General features: G+C 37.9%; 1 protein-coding gene across 12 annotated transcripts in view; it reads left to right on the forward strand.

Moving 5' to 3' along the window:
* Dop1a (DOP1 leucine zipper like protein A) overlaps window positions 1-24,390 on the forward strand; it is a 110,274-nt gene that overhangs the window by 23,230 nt on the left and 62,654 nt on the right. For 10 of the 12 annotated variants that reach the window (XR_005284753.1, XR_005284751.1, XR_005284757.1 and 7 more), the window contains 5 exons: window positions 8,195-8,385; window positions 10,219-10,400; window positions 14,795-14,965; window positions 17,576-17,765; window positions 19,336-19,434. Coding sequence is in view for 4 of the 12 variants with exons in the window: in XM_038323954.2 (XP_038179882.1) it covers window positions 8,248-8,385; window positions 10,219-10,400; window positions 14,795-14,965; window positions 17,576-17,765; window positions 19,336-19,434 (780 nt within the window). In the remaining 8 variants the exon portion in view is untranslated. Of the gene's footprint in view, window positions 1-165; window positions 252-4,661; window positions 4,679-8,194; window positions 8,386-10,218; window positions 10,401-14,794; window positions 14,966-17,575; window positions 17,766-19,335; window positions 19,435-24,390 lie in introns of those variants that run through there. The other 2 variants (XR_005284755.1, XR_005284756.1) reach the window with 2 other exon arrangements.

Below are 24,390 nucleotides of genomic sequence, written 5' to 3' on the forward strand. Positions count from 1 at the left end.
CCAAAAACAAGCTGTGTTTATTATTACTGAGAATAAGATGAATGGCGAGAAAGGTGGCTGTTGACTTGCTGACATTTATATGATTTTCTTCCTAGAAGGACTGTGTCATAACACATTTTTGAGCAGGCTAAATTGTAAGCTGAGGGTAAGGCAATGAAATATTGAATGTAGGAAAACCTTTCATAAACTTCTGCTGTAAGAGCGAACAGAGAAACTGACCACCAGCCAGGACCTGTGGAAGTCTAGAAAAGGTGAATTTTGACTTCATACTCAGAACTGGGTAGAGAATATTCCTGTCTGTATAGAGGAGCTGGTATTGAAGGGGAGTGAAATAATAAGGACTGTGAGCACATAGGAAATGAAATCTAGACGACAGCAAAGAGTAAACCTTTAGTGGAAAAGCCTTCTGTTCCTAACAGGGAAAGCAGAGAATATGGGTGTGGGACATTGGTGTAGGTGTGCTGGGGAGGAACTGAAAGCATTCCTCATATTTCTTCTTCTCCTTCCTCTTCTTCCTCTCCTCCTCCTTTCTCCTTCCTCTTCTTCTTAGTTAACTACATCATGTTTTGATTTTTGTTTGTTTGTTTATGTGGTCTTGTTCTCCTGACCAGGCTTCCAGATGCAAGCCATGCTCTGCCTCAGTCTCCTCAGTAGCTGACACTAAAGCCTCTGCTCCCATACTGCACTCTCTTCATTATATTTGAGATAGATCTCTGGTAATGAAGGAAAGAAGACATTGTTAGAGTTTGGGGGAAAAGAAGATATAAAGTAGTTGTGCCAAGATGAGAAATTTACGAAGGAAAATCACTAGGTTAGGATAGTGGTACAGCCAGCCAAATAGACTAGATGATGTATCTCCAGCATTATTCCTTCAGGTATTTAAAAAAGCAGGAGAGCAGAAGCAGGGTTGGAGTTTTTCTTGGTAGAAGTAAGGGAGGCTCTTCTTTTATAAAACACTCTAAGGAAGGTGTTTTAGGAGAAGGGAAAGTTTCATGAGAGTAAAGAATAATGGTTTAAGCAAACTGCTTGAGTTTATATCTGACTCTGCTATTTCTTTTTTTTTTTAATTAAAAATTTCCACCTCCTCCCCTCCTCCCACTTCCCTCCCCTCAGCTCACTCCCCCTCCCCCTCCCCCTCCCTCTCCAGGCCAAAGAGCAGTCAGGGTTCCCTACACTATGGGAAGTCCAAGGTCCTCCCTGCTCCCCCCATGTCCAGGAAGGTAAGCATCCAAACAGACAAGGCTCCCACAGAGCCCATCCATGCAGTAAAATCAAAACCCAGTGCCATTGTCCTTGGCTTCTCAGTCAGCCTCCACCATCAGCCACATTCAAAGAGTCGAGTTTGATCACATGCTCCATCAGTCCCATTCCAATTGGCCTTGGTGATCTCCCATTAGATCTGTCCCACCGTATCAGTGTGTGGATGCACCCCTCATGGTCCTGACTTCTTTGTTCATGTTCTCCCTCCTTCTGCTCCTCATTAGGACCTTGGGAGCTCAGTCCAGTGCTCTGATGTGGGTCTCTGTCTCTATCTCCATCCATCGCTGGATGAAGGTTCTATGGTAATATGCAAGATAATCATCAGTGTGGCTATAGGACAAGGCCAGTTCAGGCACCCTCTTTTCTGCTGCCCAAGGAACAAGCTGGGAACATCTCCTTGGACACTTGGGAACACTTCTAGAGTCAAGATTCTTGCCAACCCTAAAATGGCTCTCTTAATTAAGATATGTATTTCCCTGCTCCCACATCCACCCCTCCTCCATCCCAACCATCCCATTCCCTCAAGCTTTCCCCATCCTCCCCTTCTCCCTTCTTTCTCCCCATCACCCATTATCCCCACCCCACCCTCACCTCCATGCTCCCAACCCCTGCCTGGCAATCTTGTCTACTTCCAATATCAAGGAGGATAACTATATGTTTTTCTTTGGGTTCACCTTCTTATTTAGCTTCTCTAGGATCACGAATTATAGGCTCAATGTCCTTTATTTATGGCTAGAATCCACTTATGAGTGAGTACATACCATATTCCTCTTTTTGGGTCTGGGTTACCTCACTAAGTAAAGTGTTTTCTATTTCCATCCATTTGCATGCAAAATTCGAGATGTCATTGTTTTTTTTTTGTTTGTTTGTTTGTTTTTTTACCGCTAAGTAGAACTCTAAAGTGTATATGTGCCACACCTTCTTTATCCATTCATCTATTGAGGGGCACCTAGGTTGTTTCCAGGTTCTGACTATTACAAATAGTGCTGCTATGAACATAGTTGAACAAATGCTTTTGTAGTACGATTGGGCATCTCTTGGGTATATTCCCAAGAGTGGAATTGCTGGTTCCTGAGGTAAGTTGTTTCCTGAGAAATGGCCACATTGATTTCCTAAGTGGTTGCACAAGTTTGCATTCCCACCAACAATGAATGAGTGTTCCCCTTACTCCACATCCTCTTTAGCATAGGCTATCATTGGTGTTTTTAATTTTAGCTATTCTGACAGGTGTAAGATAGTATCTCAGAGTTGTTTTGATTTGCATTTCCCTGATCACTAAGGAGGTTGAGCATGACCTTAAGTGTCTTTTAGCCATTTGAACTTCTTCTGTAGATAATTCTCTGTTCAGTTCAGTACCCCATTTTTAAATTGGGTTAATTAGAGTTTTAATGTCTAGTTTCTTGAGTTCTTTATATATTTTGGAGATCAGACCTTTCTCTGATGTGGGGTTGGTGATCTTCTCCCAGTCAGTAGGTTGCCTTTTTGTCTTAATGACAGTGTCCTTTGCTTTACAGAAGCTTCTCAGTTTCAGGAGGTCCCATTTATTCATTGTTGCTCTTATTGTCTGTGCTACTGGGGTTCTAGGAAGTGGTCTCCTGTGCCCATGTGTTGTAGACTACTTCCCACTTTCTCTTCTATCAGCCAAAGTGGTTCTTGTAACAGACCTAGTCTTGGAATAAACCAGGAAACCTATGGATAGTTTTACTCACTAATTTTGGATTAGTTAATCCATGGATGAAGACATGGCCCCAATGACCTAATGATTACACCGCTTAATAGGAATTGAATTTCAACATAAATTGTGATGGGAACATAATACCAAGTTATATGAAGTAATTGTTTCATGGGAAGATTGGGATTTTTGAAACTTATTTGTGGAAGAGATACAAGTGGTCACATGGTGGTCAGTTTAAGATGGATGAAAATGTTCTGTATCTTAGTTGTGGTGAGGATCTTGATTGTGCTACTGATTCTAAGTATGGATGTTCCTGTCACTCAAATCATCAAATAGTTGTGTTAAGTGCAGTCATTGTTCATTCTCTCCGAGGGAACAGTTCCCAGAGCCTCAGTTTTACTCATACTAAACTGCAGTGACCCAAGTTCCTTGTGTATGATTGTGTTATATTTACAAATAGCCTAAATACATCCTCCTGTACACTTCTTAATTCATTTCAAGGTTTAATGTCATTAATATAAATATTGTTAGAATTGTCCTTATACTATATCAATTAGTGGATGTTGACTTTAGTGACTTTAGTAGATGTTGGAAAAGTTAATATTGAAATGAAAACATTCCATAGAGGACTTGATGGTAGAGTGCATGCTAGCATGAAAGAGACTCTGTTTTCAGATCCCAGGACCTCCACCCCTCTCAAAAATAAAAAAAAAAAAAAATGAAGGAAAGAAGGAAAGAAATGCAGATGCATTTTCTTTTTCTGAATGTTTCCATTGGGTCATTGCTTGAATCTGTTGATATGAAACTCATACGGCTTGACTATATATTCAAGCTAATAAAGTCATAAATAAGCATATTTTTTAAAACCTACATTTTAATTTGTGTTCATAAAACTATTCATGATAGGATAGTGAGTTTTATACTTTGTTGTCAACAATTCAGAGTCACAACCAGTGCTTACTTACAATGTATTCACCCCTTATTAGCCTATTTCCTAGTATTGTGTTGATTTAACAGTGAGTGGTGGAAGCAATAACTAGATTGCTCTTAGCATTTTCTGTCACAAGCATTCTGTTAGCTTAAATATATTATTTACTTAGTTTTGACAAGCTTTGAACTAGGTCTTATCTCTTTTTATAGATGAGGAAACTCAGACTTGAGAAAACTAAGTGCTTGGCTCATTTAAATCTATGATCTTCCTAAGTTAATTTTTGTGCAAGTTTGAGAAAAGAGTCGAATTTTGTTGCAGAATATTCCTTTCCACTGTCTGAAGATGTGTCACTGTAGTTGGTTTAATAAAAGCTGAATGGCTAATAACTATGCAGAAAGAGGTTAGGCAGGATTTCCAGGGACAGAGATCTTAGAGAAGTAGAAAGGTGGGGTCACCAGCTGTATGTGGAAAAAGCAGAGTAAACAGTGCAGAAAGATGAGTTAACAAGCCATGAGACAGAATGAAGATTAAAATAAATGCGTTAATTTAAATTGTAAGAGCTAGTGGGACAAGCCTAAGCTAATACAAACTTCCATAGTTAACAATAAGTATCTGTGTCATGGTTTGGGGTCTGGCAGTCCAAAAGAATCTGCTACAAAAATCAGTTTTATAAATGTGTATATGTTATATTTAAAAGTTTGAGAGATTATTCTTACTCCATCAAACTGTTTGGCAGCCTCGTGAGCCGATTCTTAGAACTTCCTAGAGGCCAGGAATCAAGCTGGTAGGGAAAGATACCGACAGAAGTTAAGGTAAAAACAAATCTAACAAATTCTTAACACAGAACATCCAGGAAATCTGGGACACCATGAAAAGACCAAACCTAAGAATAATTGGGGTAGAAGAAGGAGAAGAATTACAACTCAAAGGCCCAGAAAACATATTCAACAAAATTATAGAAGAAAACTTCCCCAACATAAAGAAGGATGTTCCTATGAAGGTACAAGAAGCCTACAGAACACCAAATAGACTGGATCAAAAGAAAGCATCCCCACGCCATATAATAATCAAAACACAAAACATACAGAATAAAGAACAGATATTAAGAGCTGCAAAGGAAAAAGGTCAAGTAACATATAAAGGGAAACCTATCAGAATTACACCTGATTTCTCAATGGAAACCATGAAAGCCAGAAGAGCTTGGATAGATGTGCTACAGACACTTAGGGAACATGGATGCAAGCCTAGACTATTATACCCAGCAAAGCTTGCATTCACCATTGATGGAGAAAACAAGATATTCCAGGACAAAAACAGATTTAAACAATACGCAGCCACAAATCCAGCCTTGCAGAAAGTAATAGAAGGAAAATCACAAACCAAGGAGTCCAACAACGCCGACAATAACTCAGGCATCTAGCGACCCTTCACCAGCACAACTAGAAGAAGGGAAACACACAAACTCTACTACTAAAAATGACTGAAGTTAACAACCACTGGTCATTAATATCATTTAATATCAATGGACTCAATTCACCTATAAAAAGGCACAGGCTAAGAGACTGGATACGAAAACAGAATCCAACATTTTGCTGTTTACAAGAAACACACCTCAACCACAAAGACAGGCACCTACTCAGAGTAAAGGGTTGGGAAAAGGTTTATCAAGCAAATGGCCCTAAGAAACAAGCGGGTGTGGCCATACTAATTTCCAACAAAGTTGACTTCAAACTAAAATCAATCAGAAGAGATGGAAAGGGACACTTTATACTCATAACAGGAAAAATCCTTCAGAATGAAGTCTCAATCCTGAATATCTATGCCCCTAATATAAAAGCTCCCACTTATGTAAAAGAAACACTTCTAGAACTCAAGGCAGCCATCAAACCACACACACTAATAGTTGGAGACTTCAACACTCCTCTCTCACCAATGGACAGGTCAATCAGACAGAAACCTAACAGAGAATTGAAAGACTTAATGGAGGTAATGAACCAAATGGACTTAACAGACATCTATAGAACATTCCACCCAAATAGGAAAGAATATACCTTCTTCTCTGCGGCTCATGGAACCTTTTCGAAAATTGACCATATACTTGGTAACAAAGCAAACTTCCACAGTTACAAAAAAATATTAGTAACCACCTGTGTCTTATCGGATCACCATGGATTAAAATTAGAATTCAACAACAATGCTACCCCCAGAAGGCCCACAAACTCATGGAAACTGAACAGTCAACTACTTACCCACACCTGGGTCAAGGAAGAAATAAAGAAAGAAATTAAAGTCTTTCTTGAATTTAATGAAAACAAAGACACAACATACTCAAACCTATGGGACACAATGAAAGCAGTGCTAAGAGGAAAGTTCATAGCACTAAGTGCCCACTTAAAGAAAACGGAGAAAGCACTCATTGGTGACTTAACAGCACACCTGAAAGCTCTGGAAAAAAAAGAAGCAGACTCACCTAGGAGAAGTAGAAGACTGGAAATAATCAAACTGAGGGCAGAAATCAACAAAATAGAAACACAGAAAACAATCCAAAGAATCAATGAAACAAGAAGCTGGTTCTTGGAGAAAATCAACAAGATTGACAAACCCTTAGCCAAACTAATCAAACGGCAGAGGGAGAACACGCAAATTAACAAGATCAGAAATGAAAAGGGGGACATAACCACAGACACAGAGGAAATTCAGAAATCATTAGATCTTACTACAAAAGCCTGTATGCCACAAAATTGGAAAATGTAAAAGAAATGGACAGTTTTTTAGATAAATACCATATACCAAAGTTAAACCAGGACCAGGTAAATGCTCTAAATCGTCCTGTTAGTCGCGAAGAATTAGAAACTGTTATCAGAAACCTCCCTACCAAAAAGAGCCCAGGACCAGATGGTTTCAATGCGGAATTCTACCAGAACTTCCAAGAAGACCTAATACCTATACTCCTTAAGGTATTTCATAATATAGAAACACAAGAGTCACTGCCAAATTCCTTCTATGAAGCTACAGTTACCCTGATACCTAAACCACACAAAGACTCAACCAAGAAAGAGAATTACAGGCCAATCTCACTCATGAACATGGACGCAAAAATTCTCAATAAAATACTGGCAAACCGAATCCAAGAACACATTAGAAAAATTATCCATTACGATCAAGTAGGCTTCATCCCAGAGATGCAGGGCTGGTTCAACATACGAAAATCTATTAATGTAATCCATCATATAAACAAACTGAAGGAAAAAAACCATATGGTCATCTCATTAGATGCTGAAAAAGCATTTGACAAAATTCAGCACCCTTTTATGATAAAGGTCTTGGAGAGATTAGGGATACAAGGGTCATTCCTAAATATAATAAAAGCTATTTACAGCAAGCCGACAGCTAACATCAAATTAAACGGAGAGAAACTCAAGGCTATCCCACTAAATTCAGGAACACGACAAGGCTGTCCACTCTCTCCTTATCTCTTCAATATAGTGCTTGAAGTTCTAGCAATAGCAATAAGACAACATAAGGGAATCAAGGGGATTCAATTTGGAAAGGAAGAAGTTAAACTTTCATTATTTGCAGATGATATGATAGTATACATAAGCGACCCCAAAAACTCCACCAAAGAACTCCTACAGCTGATAAACTCCTTCAGTAACGTGGCAGGATACAAGATCAACTCCAAAAAATCAGTCGCCCTCCTATACACAAAGGATAAGGAAGCAGAGAGGGAAATCAGAGAAGTATCACCTTTCACAATAGCCACAAATAGCATAAGATATCTGGGAGTATCGCTAACCAAGGAAGTGAAGGATTTATTTGACAAGAACTTTAAGTCTTTGAAGAAAGAAATTGAAGAGGATACCAGTAAACTACCATAAATTCTTGTCCTTTATACCCAAAGTCGGTTTGATTCCAAATAGCTGATGGTCCTTCATACTTGATGCCCATTATTAGTTCATACAGAAGATCTTAAGAATAGACACTTTTTTCTTTGGTTTTTCTTTTTTTTTCCTTTCCTATATCTTTGATGTGCCCTATGTCACCATTTCTACTAAATTTTCCTATCAAAATAGAAGAGGATGTGTACCAAAAGTGTTTCATCAACAAATGTAGCAGAAATAACATGTAATAATCAGAAATTTTCTTTTTTATATTCTGAAATAATGCCAGTTTTCTATTTTGAATATTAATATCACCTTGCACAGTAGCTGACTAGAATTTTGAGTGCTTCTATTAAAGAAATGTAAAATTAGTCATTCTTTTATAATGAGGCTCTATGAACACACTTCCATACTTTGTAACCTTGGTTCCCTTGGAATCTCTTATAGGGAATGATTTTGCATGACTTTGGAACTGGTCTCTAGCAGGACACGGTGGGAGGATGAACACAGAAGAGCTGGAGTTACTGAGTGACTCCAAATACAGAAACTATGTAGCTGCAATTGACAAAGCACTAAAGAATTTTGAATACTCCAGTGAATGGGCAGATTTGATATCAGCGCTTGGAAAACTCAACAAGGTATGCTTGTTTTACTCATTTAGTAAAAGGAATAAAAAATCAGAAATCTAGTTATACCTGTTTATACAAGTTTTATCTAAATCTTAAAGAATATAAAGTGTAAACCTCATTTTATATATGGCATTTGACTTTGTGACTTCTTACTGTGTAGTCAGGCATACTACTAACACTTTAGCAGTTCTCATTAAAAAAACGGTAGCACTTAAAAGATGCAATTATGATCACTATTGGTACCTGTAAAAGCTCAAGACTGGGAAACATATATGTTACTGTGAGGACAAGTTTCTGTAATTGAGCATCAGGTAAAGCTCTGGAGTTTATAAATAGAAAGTAGTGACCGCAATATTCTTTCCAAATGGTATAAGTGCATCAACAAGAAATACTTTATCCCTAGGCAAGCCTAGTTACAAGTCAGTACTTTTCACAAAGGCAGTTTTTAATATAATTCCTAGGCCTTAGAACTTCTCTTGAAATGAGGCGCCTTCTATAACTCTGGCAAGTTACTGTAGAAGGGCCATTGATCAACGCTCAACTTTCTGTTTTTACCCAATAATGGTTTATAATTTCAGTCAAACTTTTCTTACTTCACACACATAGTTTTGGTATGATTATTGTTCTTAGTTATTGTGGATGCTTCCAAATATTGAAAAAAGCAGGATAGGAAATTAATCCTTTTAAAATAACCATTTGAACATCAAACAGCTCCATGTGCGGTTATTAGGAAAAAAATCTTAATATGCATAGCTAGGACAATAGATGGCAAGGTATTTTACTCTACAGATCGTTACCCTGATAGTACAAGAAAAAAAAAGCTTTCATTTTCATTGTGCTAAGAATTTATATTAAAATGGGGACATATACACTTCTGTGTTGCACATTATAACATCCACTAAAATCACTCCATAGTATTACTTCACTTATAGGAAGTTAGGTTCTTTGTCTTGCTGAAAAATTGCTGAGAGTCCCATTTTGAAAGCTACTTGGGAATTATGAATATGAATTAGACTAAGAACATAATTAGCTTCTTATACGTTAATCAATATTTTTGAAAACACTTCACTGTGTCTAAATAACAAAAATTAAGATCTAAGATTATAGATGAAACTAAGGTAAAACGTAGTAGAACAACCAAGGATTTTTATAGGCATACATGTATGTGCACACACACACAGAGAAAAAGAGAGATACAGATTTGTTTATGTAGTCAAAACAAATATTTTGGTATAAAGTTAGTGACTGGCAACTCTAGTGCTGACTTCTCTACTGTACTGCCTTTAACAGTTTCTCTCTCTGTATTCACTGCGCCATGGTGGGGGAAGGGCAGGCAACGTGATTTTCTGACTCATAGAAAATAGCTGCAAAAATCTGTGCCTTTATTCTGTACATTTTATACGAAGTGTTCTTTCATTAAACGTACCTTAACAACCAGGAGGTGGTGGCGCACACCTTTAATCCTAGCACTAGGGAGGCAGAGGCAGCCATATATCTGAGTTCAAGGCTGGCCTGGTCTACAGAGCTAGTTCCAGAACAGCCAGGGCTACACAAAGAAACCCTGTCTCAAAAAAAAAAAAAAAAGAAAAAGAAAAAGAAAAAAGAAAGAAAGAAAGAAAAGAAAAGAAAAAAAGAAAAAAAATTAAATGAACAAGCAGAAGACCTTAACAGAAATGTTAGCTTGTAATTGGTGTGTTTTTAACAATGTAATTCTTTTTAATTTTGTGTTTTCATTTCAAATATATACTGATAAAACTTTCAAAAACTGTCTTTGAAATATATAAGAAAATAAAAATAAAATGAGTCATTTTTCTCAGTTGCTCTGAAATTATTTTCTTCAAGGTTTTACAAAATAATGCCAAGTACCAGGTAGTACCAAAAAAACTGACCATAGGTAAACGCCTAGCTCAATGTCTGCACCCAGCATTACCAGGTGGAGTTCATCGGAAGGCACTTGAAACATACGAAATCATCTTCAAAATCATCGGACCTAAGCGACTTGCCAAAGATCTTTTTTTATATAGGTAAGAGTAATTTTCTTAATTATGTGCAATATAAAAATATATTTCTAGCCAGGTATAGTGGTACTTGCTTTTTGTCTCAGCACTTGGGAGGCAGAGCCAGGCAGATCTCTGTAAGACTGAGCACAGCCTGATCTACATAGCAAGCTCTAGACCAGCCAAGTTTGCGTGATAAGACCCTGTCTCCAGATATATGTATGTATGCATGGTTAAACCATTTAACCTTTCTACAATAAAATTTTGAAAAGTTGTTTCTTACATAAATACTACATATTTGAATTAAATGACTTAGAAAAATAAAACATTTTTCGATTTGTTTTTTTATTTTTAGATATTATTCATAAAAGTTGCTCAAAATTGTTGACACTAATAAGGTTGGAAGCTAGCCTGAGGAAAATAAAATACCTTGGTTTCTTATAGCTTGATATTATGAACCATCCTTTGACCATCTTTTCCTCTGGCTTCTACGAAATGGCATTTTTCTCTTATCTTTTTCATTATCATTTATCCCCCTTCCTCTTCTACCCCAGTTCAGTATCTGCCATTTCTTAGGGCTTAGTTCAGACAGACCTCCTTATGTACTCACTTTATATTTTCTTGTTAAGCAAGCATATACACGCCTATATTTATCTTCTTTATCTTACCATATGTATTTAAAATGTGTAACGTGATGACATGAGATGTGTACTCTAATGAAGTAGATTCCTTTGTCTCTCATCACAGTCCTCTGGACCTTTCTTGATGCTCATCTGTGTCCTTAGGCCTGCATCTCCCTACTTCCTCCCATGCCTGATAACCATGGTTTGTTACACACACACACACACACACACACACACACACACACACACACACACACATATATTATGTATACAATATTCTGTCTGTGTATATGCCTGCGTGCCAGAAGAGGGCACCAGACCCCATTACAGATGGTTGTGAGCCACCATGTGGTTGCTGGGAATTGAACTCAGGACCTCTGGAAGAGCAGGCAATGCTCTTAACCTCTGAGCCATCTCTCCAGACCCCATGGTTTGTTTCTTATGTACTGACTCCAAATTAATGTCCCAAGTGCTGGCCTTAGCCTTAAACTCTAGACTTGGTCATCACATATGTGTGTATCTTTAAAAGCCATTAAAATATTACCTGTTTAAAAATAAATTTATGCTTCCTTAACCTGCCCTTCCTGCATTGTACTGAAGGTATGTACAAAGTGTCACCATCAGTCCCTTTGTACAAGCCTAAAAAGTGAGTTGTACATTTGTTAATAGTGTCCATATTCTCTTACCTCCTGTGCAGTCTCCCTGAAAGTTCTGTCTTGCAATGGTTAGGAGTGAGGGTGTCAGACTAATTCTGTGTTCTTGTATTTAACCTATTTGTTTTTAACATATTTGTGACTCATCTACAAGAATGGAAATGATACGGCTGGACTCATAGGGTTGTTAGTAGAACTAAGAGTCAACATACAGAAAGTACTTACAGCCATGTGCATATTACTCTGATGTGTTTCCAAAGCGTCTGTCTACCTCACTGGCAGCTGCCAGTCCAAGTGAGCATCATCTTTACTCTGGGCTTTGTCATTGGCCTAATACTGGCACAGCCTCTGTCCTTAGCTTTTGATATTCTCTTCTTCACATAGTATTAGAATGATCTTTTTAAAATACATTAAACAAACGATGTCACATATGGCTTCTGAGATTTCATGTACTGGGTTGAAAAAAATTCCAAACTAAGATTATCTAATGTACAACATAGATCGTCTGTATGATCCTTAATTGTGGGAGGATTCCTCTCCTTTGGCAAGTAAACAAGCTCTTCAGGGGACTTCAGCTGGACATCATCTTCCTAGGAATACCATCAGATCTCACAGGCTGAGGACCCAGGGAGACTGCTTCCCATTCTAACACCAAGAACAAGTTCAGACTTCCAGACTTGTGACCTCTTTAAGTTCAGTTAATTTGCTAGAAATAAAATTCAGAGAAACATATTTATTGACTATCAAGAAAGGGCTTTTAAAGGACACAGATATGCAGCAAAATGAAAGACCTGAGCACAGGAGTTTCACTTCCTTATCCAGAACTGAGGTACATACACTGCCTTCCAGAAAGTGAATGAGTTTCTGGTTCCCTTCCTGCATGTGTGTATATATTCAGAGTTCAGAAACTCTGAAGCCTCTGTCCTTTGAGGTTTTTACGCATACTTAAATACATAGGCAAGATTAAAGCATGAGCAACCATATAGCAAAATGTGTGCTCTGGTGCTCACTGCTGACACACTGAACAGGGAAGCCAGCACGGTCTGCCTGTCCACCTGCCTCTGTGTAACATTACCTTCTAAGAGGTTTGGGGAGGATCCTTTTTGAAATTGAAGCCTTCTACTGCTAACCAAGGTAGATGAATGAATTTCTGTACAGCTACATCCAAGTCAAAATGGCAAGGAAAGATTAATTTCTACAATCTACCTTTGAAAAGAGAAATTTCAGTTTTTATGATTTGGCTTTGGAATAAAAAAGCTGATTTCTGAATCCTAAAATACCATAACAAACAAAAGACTGTCCCCATCTTCATTGCTTTAGGACATGGATGGAAGGCCAAATACTTTCGTTTCTTTTCTTTTTTATTATTTAAGGAACTGTTTTGCTCTAGTTACTTAGTAAGTAATAAGGACTATGAAAGTGAGAACTAGAAACCATGAATGATAGTCATAGTTTATATATGACAAAATTTATATCATATCACATGTAGAAGGGTTGGGTCACAGTTGAAGAGTATGGGGAGGAGATAAAATATAAAATGGAGATTATGTGTCTGTAGGGGATGGATAGATATATAAGATTGGATGGATGGATGGATGGATGGATGGATGGATGGATGGATGGATGGATGGACAAACACATATTTGGATAGAACACTGTAATCAAATATGTTCACTTCATACTCTTAAACATTGATGCAGAATGATGGCTTCAAGCTAAGAGCTGGTTAAATTTGGATTTGGAGGTTTGTTTATTGCAATCTGTTAGCGTCATGGAGGAATATTTGAGTACATTGGGTTTGAAGCAAAGATGTCAGCAGAGAAAGACAGAAATTGAGGAGATAGAGTTGTCAATGATGCTAGCCCATATCAAAGGTGGGTTACAACAGGCGCATAGACAGTAGTTGCACAAAGAGTATGACCTTATCTAAATGTCACACAGTTCCTAAAATTTCGGGCAGAAAACTGGCCAGTCGAATGTGACTTCTACTTCCCTGTAAACTAGGAGTGATTGAGAATCTTCATTTATCTTCAAAGCATTACTTGAATGTAGAACATGATGCAAGGGATTTAAATACAGAAACCTCTTTGACCTCTTGTTCCTGATACAAATAGTTCAGATCTAGTAATAAATACTCCAATAAGTTATAAAAAGGTGTACTATCCTACTCTAGTTAGCAGATAAGTTTCATTGAGGAACTGACATAAACTGAGAGCTGGATGTTTAAGAATCCTCCAGTCCTTATAAGGATGTAGGTAAGAGAGTAGGGATTGTGTCTTTGTGATGGGCAAAGGCCTGGACCCTACAGAGGGCATGGAAGGTTCTCAAAAAACCAGCAGAAAATGCTTCAGAATGGCTAAGTTGGAAGTGCAAGAACAAAATAAGTGAGTACACATGGGTTGTTCAACATATGCAGTAGCTACACTTAAAAACTGTTCAAAACTGTTGGCAACAGGGAATCTATGAGAGGTTTTTACTGCAAGTAGTGACTTCAGGGCAGTTTTCAGTTCTACCTGTTGAGAGAAGGTGATGAAAATATGGCAGTCTCTCCTAGGTCATTACACAGATGATACAGGAAAAATTTACTCAGGCACTATCTGAATTAGAGACCTAAAGAGAGAACATGGCCAGTATTAATAGTTGGAGGAGGTTTGATTTATTTTGTTTTGTTTTATTCAAGATCTCTTTACAGGATCTGGCTGTCATGGAACTCAGGCTAGTCTTGAACTCCAAGAGATCTACCTGCCTCTACCTCCTGAGTGCTGGGATTAAAGCTGTGCACTACCAGCATGGATCTTGAGGAGACATTTTTATAGTGGGGCAAACATCACTCCTAAACTTTTAGCCAGCCAATAACAGATGCCATATTTTAAAACACTAGTTGCAGAGGAGAAAGGACAGGGTTTTGGAAAAATGAGAATTCTTGTTTGGAAGTGTAAAATATAAAGACTGCAACAGATAGGAAGCTGCAAGGCATATGAGTATGAAACTCATTAGAGAATTGGTTTAGTTTAATCAAAGTAGAAGTCGTTAATAGATACTATTCTATCATTTGCTGTGACCTGTTTCATCAAAAATAAAAGATATGATGTAATTGCATATAAATTAATGTTGGTGCTTTTTTACATCTTTTATTTTTTGACAGTTCTGGGTTGTTTCCTCTACTTGCCAATGCTGCTATGTCTGTGAAACCAGCACTGCTCAGTTTGTATGAGATATATTACCTGCCTTTGGGAAAAACTCTGAAACCTGGTCTCCAGGGATTGCTGACTGGTATTCTTCCTGGCTTAGAAGAAGGATCAGAGTATTATGAGAGGTAACATGGTATTTGGTCCATCTTGGTTCTACAGATTATGGATTAGTCAGCAACCATCCTTAACTGTGTTTTAGCATCACAAAATTAATTTTTCTAGATGCATCAACATAACACATTAAGATTTCAGTAACATCAGCCTGGAGAGATGGCTCTGCAGTTGAAAGCACTGGCTTTTCTTGGAGAACATCTAGGTCATATTCCTAGCAGGAAACTATAACTCCAGTTCCATGGAATCTGATGACCTCTTCTGGCCTCCATGGGTACCAGGCATGCAGGCAAAGTATCCATACACACATAAAAAATAAAAGTTAAGAAAAAAAATATTGGAGATAGAGAGATGGCTCAGGGATTAAGAGCACTTGCTGCTCTTCCAGAGGACCTGGGTTCCAGCACCCACTTGGAGGTTCACATGCATCAGAAACTCCAGTTTCAGATTTGGCATCATTTTCTAGTTTCCACAGGTACTAGTCAGGCATGTGGTACACAGATGTACATGCAGAAAAAACAGACACATAAAATAAGATTTCAATAGCAGTAAAAATTGCTGTAAAGTATCTCTTTTGGAGCTTAGAAACACTTTTTTTTTTTTTTTTTTTTTTTTTTGGTTTTTCAAGACAGGGTTTCTCTGTAGCTTCTAGAGCCTGTCCTGGAACTAGCTCTTGTAGACCAGGCTGGCCTCGAACTCAGAGATCCGCCTGCCTCTGCCTCCCGAGTGCTGGGATTAAAGGCGTGCGCCACCACTGCATGGCTAGAAACACTTTTTAATATTTCCTAATTGTGTTCCATTTCCTCATCTGTAAATGAAGCATAATACCTATCTCTGTGTTACTGTAGTAATGAAACCAGTCCAGTGCTTTGCACATATGTGTAACTCACTCAAAAATTATGACCCATAATTTAAAATAATTATACAAAAAATAGAGTAACAAATAACGAAGAGTACAAAATGGGGCCCTATACCAACCCTGTTTGATCTGCTAATAGCTTAGCACCAGTGTGCTGATTTTCATTGACTGTTGCCATGACACTCCATACTTAGTGTTAAGAGAAGGATCTGTTCTGTTTTGGAACTTGTTGTTCTTTTGATTTGTTGTGTTGCTTTGTCTTGTTTTCTTTGTTTTGTTTTTGTTTGTTTGGTTTGGTTTGGTTTTTGGTTTTTTTGAGATAGGGTTTCTCCGTGTACCCTTGGCTGGCCTCAAATATGGAGATCCACTTTCCTCTGCCTCCTGAGTGCTGGGATTAAAGGTGTGTGCCACACCCACCCAGCAAGCCTATTGTTTTCTAAGAGCTAGTAGCTACAGACAGTGCATGATTCCCTTACATCATTACTAGAAAAAGAAAGAAACTGAGTTTAGGGGGCAAAAATAGAAAATCCTAAGTTTAAGTTGTGAGTAGATGTAATGATTGAAACTTAGGTAATTTAATCAAGTATACTGACTAATTACTCTAGTGTATTTCAATGATTTCAACAATACCAGAAGAATCGAATCCTGAAAATACTGGATTATCTTTAGAGGCTAAATTGAAAAGAAAAAATACATATATAGTCAAAACCTAAAAGCTTAATTTGCTTTTTAAGAATTTTCTTTTCTGTCAATATCATTATCATGTGCCTTTGTGTGCCTGATGTGTATGGAAGTTAGGAGACAACTCTGTGCAAGTGATTCTCTTCTACCTTCATGTGGGTTCCAGAATGGGAGTCTGCTCTTCAGGCTTCCATAGCAAGTGCCTTTACCCCTGAGCCATTTCTATGACCCATGTTAATTGCTATTATTAGTTTACCTATTTGCTTATAATTTTAGAAGTATAATATAAAAGTAGTTCATTTAGTTTAGAAATGTTTTAAATTATTCCCGTAAGGGAGGTATATAATCAGTTCCATTTAATTCTACTAGTTGTAATTAAAATTTTGTAAAAAATTAGGTAATCCTCTTTCTGGTTGTAGTGTCCTATGATTTATGTTTTGCTAAATATTCTATGTGAGTACTATAAAATGTTTATAAATGTATAATTTTAATGCATAGATAAACTGAAGACAAAGATTAATGTTACTATTAAATCATTATCAGATATCATCTGACTCTACTATACTATAATACAATAGACTTCTATATATATTGAATTATTTTGTTTAAAACAAGTCAGTCATTAATGTCCTTAGCTTAATTTTTGTCATAGGTCTAATTCACTTATATTGTTGTGAACTGTATGTTGTGATTGCAAAAAGAATGAAGCATTTCAAAATGTCTTTTTTAGATCTTACAGGAAGTCAGCATTGGTATGCCAAGATTGGTTAACTAATTTTATATATTGACTTCATTGCTTACAGTAACTTAACAACCTCTGAAGTAGTGCTGCAGTGCTGTTCTCTGCATCTTACAGTGGAGACTGAATTGAAATGATTACATTTACCCAACTGATACACAGTAATCAGGACTTTCACCCCTTCTCTGACTTTTGAAGGGTCTTCTTCCAGACTAGCTCATTTGTTTCCAGAGTGGAGCACATGACTGTGCTGTGGATGCTGTCATTTCTTTTGGAAGAGAATAATGATTTCTCTTATCGGACACTGAGTGTTTCCTTCTTTCACCCTTCTGTTGTGCACCCCAGAACAAACACACTGCTGGAAAAGGTTGCTGCTGCAGTAGAACAGTCGGCATTCTACAGTGCACTATGGGGCAGTCTGCTCACCAGTCCCGCTGTGCGCTTACCCGGAATCACATACGTTCTGGCCCATCTGAACAGGAAGCTTTCCATGGAAGATCAGCTGTATATAATTGGCAGTGACATCGAGCTCATGGTAGGTTGTCACATCAAAAGTGTTTCTCTAGAGCCAGGCATTCCAGACTATTCTGAGGGTTATGCCATGGACAGCATTCCTATTTTCATGAAGCTTGCTATTTTTCATCAAAGAAAACTAACAGCCAAAATACTGAATAATTATTGATATTTTAAAAGATTAATATTTCATGTAAATGACATTATTTTTGCCTGTTAACCTTTTTTCAAGTAAATTCATGATTTTTATTGTTCCTGTCTTGCTTACTAATAGAACACTGTTACCATAGCTACATTTATTATAATAGCTAAAGTGAACCTTCAATCTTACTTTTCTTTATAAGAAAGATGAATTTTAGACAAAATGATATAGCTGAATTTTGCATAATGTTTGAGGAAGAGGATATAAACCAAAGCAAACAGTAAAAAAGAGAATAGCACACTGACTGTGTTCTTACGTTCTTTCCAAGATTGTTAATGGAAGAAAATCTTTATATGTTGCTATAGTCTTAAAATGAGGGAGGAATTTATTTTCAAAACTTCTTAAATGTTTTTTGATTAATCTTGTTTTCCATATAATTATATGACTGATATTTAATGTACAACTTTGTTTAGTGTCTTAGCTAGGGTTTCTATTTCTAAGAAGAGATACTATGACCTCAGCAATTTTTATAAGGAAAACATTTGAGGGGGCTCACTTACAGTTTCAGAGGTTCAGTCCTTTATCATCATGACAGGGAGCATGGCAGCATAGAGGCAGATGTGATGTTAGAGGAGTAGCTCAGAGTCCTACATCTTGCAGATAACAGGAAGTTGACTGGTCAATATTCTGAGCATAGGAAACATCAAAGCCTGCCCCCACAATGACCTCCAACAAGGCCTACCCACTCCAACAAAGTCACACCTCCTAATAGTGCTTCTCCTTATGAGATTATGGGGGCTTATTACATTCAAACTACCATAGGTTGATTTTGTCAAGCATTGCTTGTATTCACTAAAATTGGGCCATCTTACATGTATGAATTTTCATATATACATACAATGTATACAATCTCCTAACTGCTACTATAAAGAAGACTTAACAAAATTGTATCACACCAAACAACACTAGACCCCTTGTGGCCACTCCTTTCCTGTTTTTAGATTCTTGAAAACATTGTTTGGTTTCTGTTTTTAGTTCCACTCCATCCAGATTGTTGATATGAGTTGAAACATATTGCTTACACCTGTGGGTATGGTTTATTCACAATTTATAACACAGTGGAGTTTAGTCCATGCTTCTGTGTGTCGTTTGTTGCTTTATGTTACTCCATAATCTCTTATGATTAGTACTGTAGTGTGATTACTCTTTCATCAGTCAGTGGACATTTGACCTGCATCCCACTTCGAGCAAGTATGAGTAAAGCTGCTGTGCAACATTTGCACAAACATGCTGTGTGGACATGCAGTGGGGCTAGGGTAAAAGTCATGACACTGACGGCAACATTTGTGTGGTGCTTTCTGATCGGCACAGTATATTCTCTCTTTCTTAGATAAATGAAGAGTTACTGTGGCAAACATTTCCAAGCATGCTAAAGGTTTTCTTATTTCAGGTAGAAGCAGTAAGTACTTCAGTGCAGGACTCAAGTGTACTTGTACAGAGAAGCACACTGGACCTCATCCTCTTCTGTTTTCCATTCCATATGAGTCAGGTAAAACTTTAATGCTAATGTTTTCAACAAAGACATTCTTTGAAAACCATAGATCTGTGATGTATAGTCATTTTAAAGGTACCATATTAGAATATTTTCTTTGTAAGTATATAGAAAACAAATTCCTTCTTGATGAAGTAGAAATTGTATTTTAAAGAAAAATACTATTTATTCAATGTTGCCCTTAATGTCTGTGCTGCTGGGGCTATACGTAGGAAGCGGTCTCCTGTGCCCAAATGTTGTAGAGTACTTCCCACTTTCTCCTCTAACAGGTTCAGTGTGTTCAGATTGATATTGAGGTCTTTAATCCACTTGGACTTGAGTTTTGTGCATGGTGATAGATATGGATCTACTTTCATTCTTCTACAGGTTGACATCCAGTTATGCCAGCACCATTTGTTGAAGATACTTTCTTTCTTCCATTGTGTACTTTTAGCTCCTTTATCGAAAATCAGGTGTTCATAGGTTTGTGGGTTAAGATCCGGGTCTTCTATTCGATTCCATTGGTCGACTTCTCTGTTTTTATGCCAGTACCAAGCTGTTTTGAATACTGTAGCTCTGTAATAGAGTTTGAAGTCAGGGATGGTACAGGCGACCAAACCGGACTCTCTGAATGTGGCTGACGGTGGAGGAGGACTGAGAAACCAAGGACAATGGCGATGGGCTTGGACTCTTCAGCATGGATGGGCTCACTGTGAGCCTTGTCAGTTTGGTTGCTCACCTTCCTGGACTTAGGGAGAGTTGGGAGGACCTTGAACTTAACATAGTGAAGGGAACCCTGATGGCTCTTTGGCCTGGAGAAGGAGGGAGTGGGGGTATGGGTGGAAGGGACGGGAGGAAAGGGGGAGGAGGAGGGGAGGAGATGGAAATCTTTAATAAAAAAATGAGGAAAAAAAAAGACTAAACTGTTTGGTAAGAATATAGTAAATGAAGGAGATTATTTTATACATTTCAAAACAATTCTAAACTTTAAAAAGCTGCAAACTCTTAAATAAGCAGCCTTTAGACCGAGGCCTTCAGCCCAGCTAACATCTGACTGATGTTACCTTATTTTTACTTTGGTAGCTCCACCATTACATGCCAGAACATTAGAGGAGTTAGCCATTGTTTGAGGACCAAATATTTGCCATAGCGCACACCTTTAATCTCAGCACTTGGAAGGCAGAGGCAGGCGAATCTCTGAGTTCGAGACCAGCCTGGTCTACAAGAGCTAGTTCCAGGACAGGCTTCAAAGCTACAGAGAAACCCTGTCTCGAAAAACCAAGGGAAAAAAGAACCAAATACTTAGTGCCTGTGCCATTTGCTACCAATTTCACTACAGATACAAGCAACTGACTTGACAAATCACAAATGAAGTGTGTCATTACTGAGATTTAATTTAATCAATATCCTTAATTTGAAAGAAATGATATAAATCTTTTAAAATAATAAACTTTAATAAAAATGAGACTTAAAACACCAGAATATATACATTCAGAATGGTGGAACCAAATACCATAAGTAATAAGATGCAGAGATTTTCTGCTTTGAAAATTAAATTTATACCAGCTGTAGTAGCGCATGCTTTTAATCCAAGCACTCAGGGGCATAGGCAGGTGCATCTCTGGTTTACATAATGAATTCCAGGACAGTCAGAGCTACATAATAAGATCGTGTCTCAAAAAAATAAAATATTTCTAAAATGGGATTAGCAGGAAGGACTTTGTTTTTCTCATAATGACTGCTAGTCGAGAGCTCAACAGTTTTTCATTTAACTAAATTTTCTTTACTACTTTCAGTTTCTTAACTACTTCATTTAATTTGAATAAATAATAATTGAAGAGTTTTATAGTTCATCGAATATCTTATCACTGGTTGACATATAAACCACTTCTAGTTTCTATTTTGAGACTCTCACTCTTGACCATGGGCCTTTTTCACATTTCACTTTGGATTTTCACATTTCCCATATTGGGAAAATTCAGTGTAAACTAAGCTTGCCTAAGCTGTAGCATAGTGGTGACTGAATGGACCATAGTGTGGGAACGTTTTTAAAGTCTTATAAAAGAAAACAATGAGTCAAAGCAATGTGGATAACAACCTAAATATGTCCACATAGGAAGGGCATCAGTGACCTTTGATCTTGACCTTTCTTCCTGTTGAAACATTCTATATTAATAGTCCCTCCATCGAGAGGCTCCTCCATAGCATCCAAAAATTAAGTCTTAGGCTTCAACTGATAAGAGCTTAATTTGTAATTTCATTAGCTCAGCGATGAAAACTAAACCTTCCCCATACTTTCCTACTCTCCCTTCTCTCTATCCCTGCCAGCCAAAATTCTACCAGACCTCCTATGCTGTGTTTCAGGAAAGCAGTGGTGTGTTACGCAGTCTTTTGGTGTTCATCTCTCTCTGCTACTCTTGCAGTTCTAATCCTCCCTTACTGTGCTACATTATATAAGACTCCAAGGCTGGTATAGTCATCTTTGTTCCCCACTTGAACTTTTTTCTTGTCTTGTGTGTAATAAATTCTTAGCAAGTATTGATTTTAATTGTAACTTAACAGAGCCTTCATTACTTACTCAAAAATATGATTGCTGTTATGCTGTGGATGGACTGGTAGACTTCTTTAACATACTTCAGGTAAAGCTGACATAGGTGTCTACTATTAAATGTTAGCTGAGATTATAGTGATCTTTTACATATTGTAAAATATGTGATGATGTCCGCAGTATTTACAAATGGCTTCTTAGCCATACATTTGGTACTGGTGGCACATGTCTGTAGCTCCAGCTTTGAAGAAGCTAAGGCAGGATTTCAAATTCAATAGACTTTGTGTCTAAAATGAAAAAGAAGTAAATTCTTATCTGGGGAATAGCTCAGAGGTAAAAGCTTCAGGCCCTGAGTTCAATCTGTAACATCAAAAAATACATGACTTTTTATGTTTTTACATGGTGTTTTCACATAGATGCATAGAGAGGAGGAGAGAAAAATATTGTAGAATGGCTGAATTGAGCTAACTCATGTATTACTTCACATGCTTATTTTCTGCAGTGAGAACACTTTAACTTTTGAGTACAGCACATTTAACTATGGTTATCATGATATAGTAGATTTCTGAAAATTCCTCTAGAATTGAAGTTTTTATAGCTTTTACCATGTCTTCTGTTCTTTCCTTTTTGCGTTTTTTCCTCAGATAAGATGGGGAGACATTTGGTGCTTCCAAGATTTTGGGACAGTGCCCATAATCTACATGTCTGCTAGTGAGGAGATAGCATAGGAGTTCTCAAACTTTTGGTTGCAAGATGCTATTGCATGCTTAAAAAGTATTGAGGATCTCAACAGTTTTTTGATATTTAGAAAATGATGGTATACTCAGCTGGGCAGATTTTCCATATATAGACCCACCACTATATTAAACTAAACAGTCACATTTGTTGCCATTACCACTTATATGAATAACCTCTTTTCATCACTGTCACCTGTGTGAAACATCTTAAGGGAAGAAAGGTTTAGTTTAGCTTACTCTTCCACAGAGATTTCAGTCATTTTAATAGGGAAGGGATGGCAGCCAATGGAGCTCAATACATGGCAATAGGAACTTGCAGCAGCAACTGTGCATTCAAAGTCCAGCTCCCACTCACTACCTCCACCAGCTCATCTGTACCTCCTGAAGACCCCAAAGTAGAACATGAGCCTGGAGGCAGGTGTTTCTGGTTTAAGACACAGCATCTTTAAAAGCAGTATTTACATTTATCGTGTGTGTGTGTGTGTGTGTGTGTGTGTGTGTGTATGACCACAGCACTGATGAGGAAGTCAGAGGACAATTTGCAGGATTCAATTCTCTTAGCATTTATTGTAGATTCTGCGGATTGAGCTCATGTTATCAGGGTTGGCAGTAGCCATCTTTACCTATTGAGCCATCTCACCAGCCCTTAACTATAACACTTGGTCAGTTAAAAAAAAAATAGTAACTGAGCTTTTCAGGCATAGTCCTAGTTGCCCCTCTTTTTTATTGAGCCCAAAGGATGACTGATCAGTCATCCCCAAACTGTTCCCAAACCCAAGGTTTAATCCAGATTGTGCATCCTGTATACCAGCCTAGTTTGGTCAGCCACCTGACTTCAGCCCACTCATGCCGCATCCAACCTTCAGGCCTTACCCTAGGTGCTTATCCTATGCCAGATCCAGTCTGTCTTAACCCAGAACCCACATCTGGACATGAGTCAAGCCTGGTGAGTCACTGGCACCCAATATGCCTGCAACATCTTCAACCCTCAGCATGTGTACAGCCTGTTTAACATCCTAGCCTGAAGTGTAGCTTTCACCTCTTACAACTGGTCAAAATGCAAAGAAAAGCTGATCATGGGTGCCTGGCCCTAGCTGATACAGACATAACACAACCTCTACACCTAAAGCTCATAGAAGGTCATGAAAGAGGTGGTGGAAATATTGTAAGAGCTTGAGGATCAGGACATCCACTTCAAGATTGTGAAGTATGACAGGGAAGCTGTACCCATGAAATTTCAACAACATGCTTGCCTAAACAAGACCTGAACAGTAACAGCTCTAATGGACATGCCTACGTAGATGGTGGGAATTTCACAAGGCCCTGCCACTAGAAGAAGAGCCACAGGCAATTAATGACTGCTGAGAGAAGTAGAATCAGTTTTTCCCAGTTGGTTTTCCAGTACTGAGTGGTCACCCTAAAAACATACATACACATACACACAACACTAAATGGACTCACAAGGTTGTAATTGATATATTTATTCATTTATGACAGCTAAAGATAAAGATGCAGTGTGGGCTGGAAAGATGGCTCAGTGGCTAAGATCACTGGCTGCTCTTCCAAAGGTCCTGAGTTCAACTACTAGCAACCACATGGTAGCTTATAGCTATCTGTAATGAGATCTTGGTACCCTCTTCTGGCCTGCAGGCATACATGCAGGCAGACACTGTACATGTAATAAATAAA

This window comes from Arvicola amphibius, chromosome 3, assembly GCF_903992535.2.
Source record: "Arvicola amphibius chromosome 3, mArvAmp1.2, whole genome shotgun sequence".
Classification (NCBI taxonomy): Eukaryota; Metazoa; Chordata; class Mammalia; order Rodentia; family Cricetidae; genus Arvicola; species Arvicola amphibius.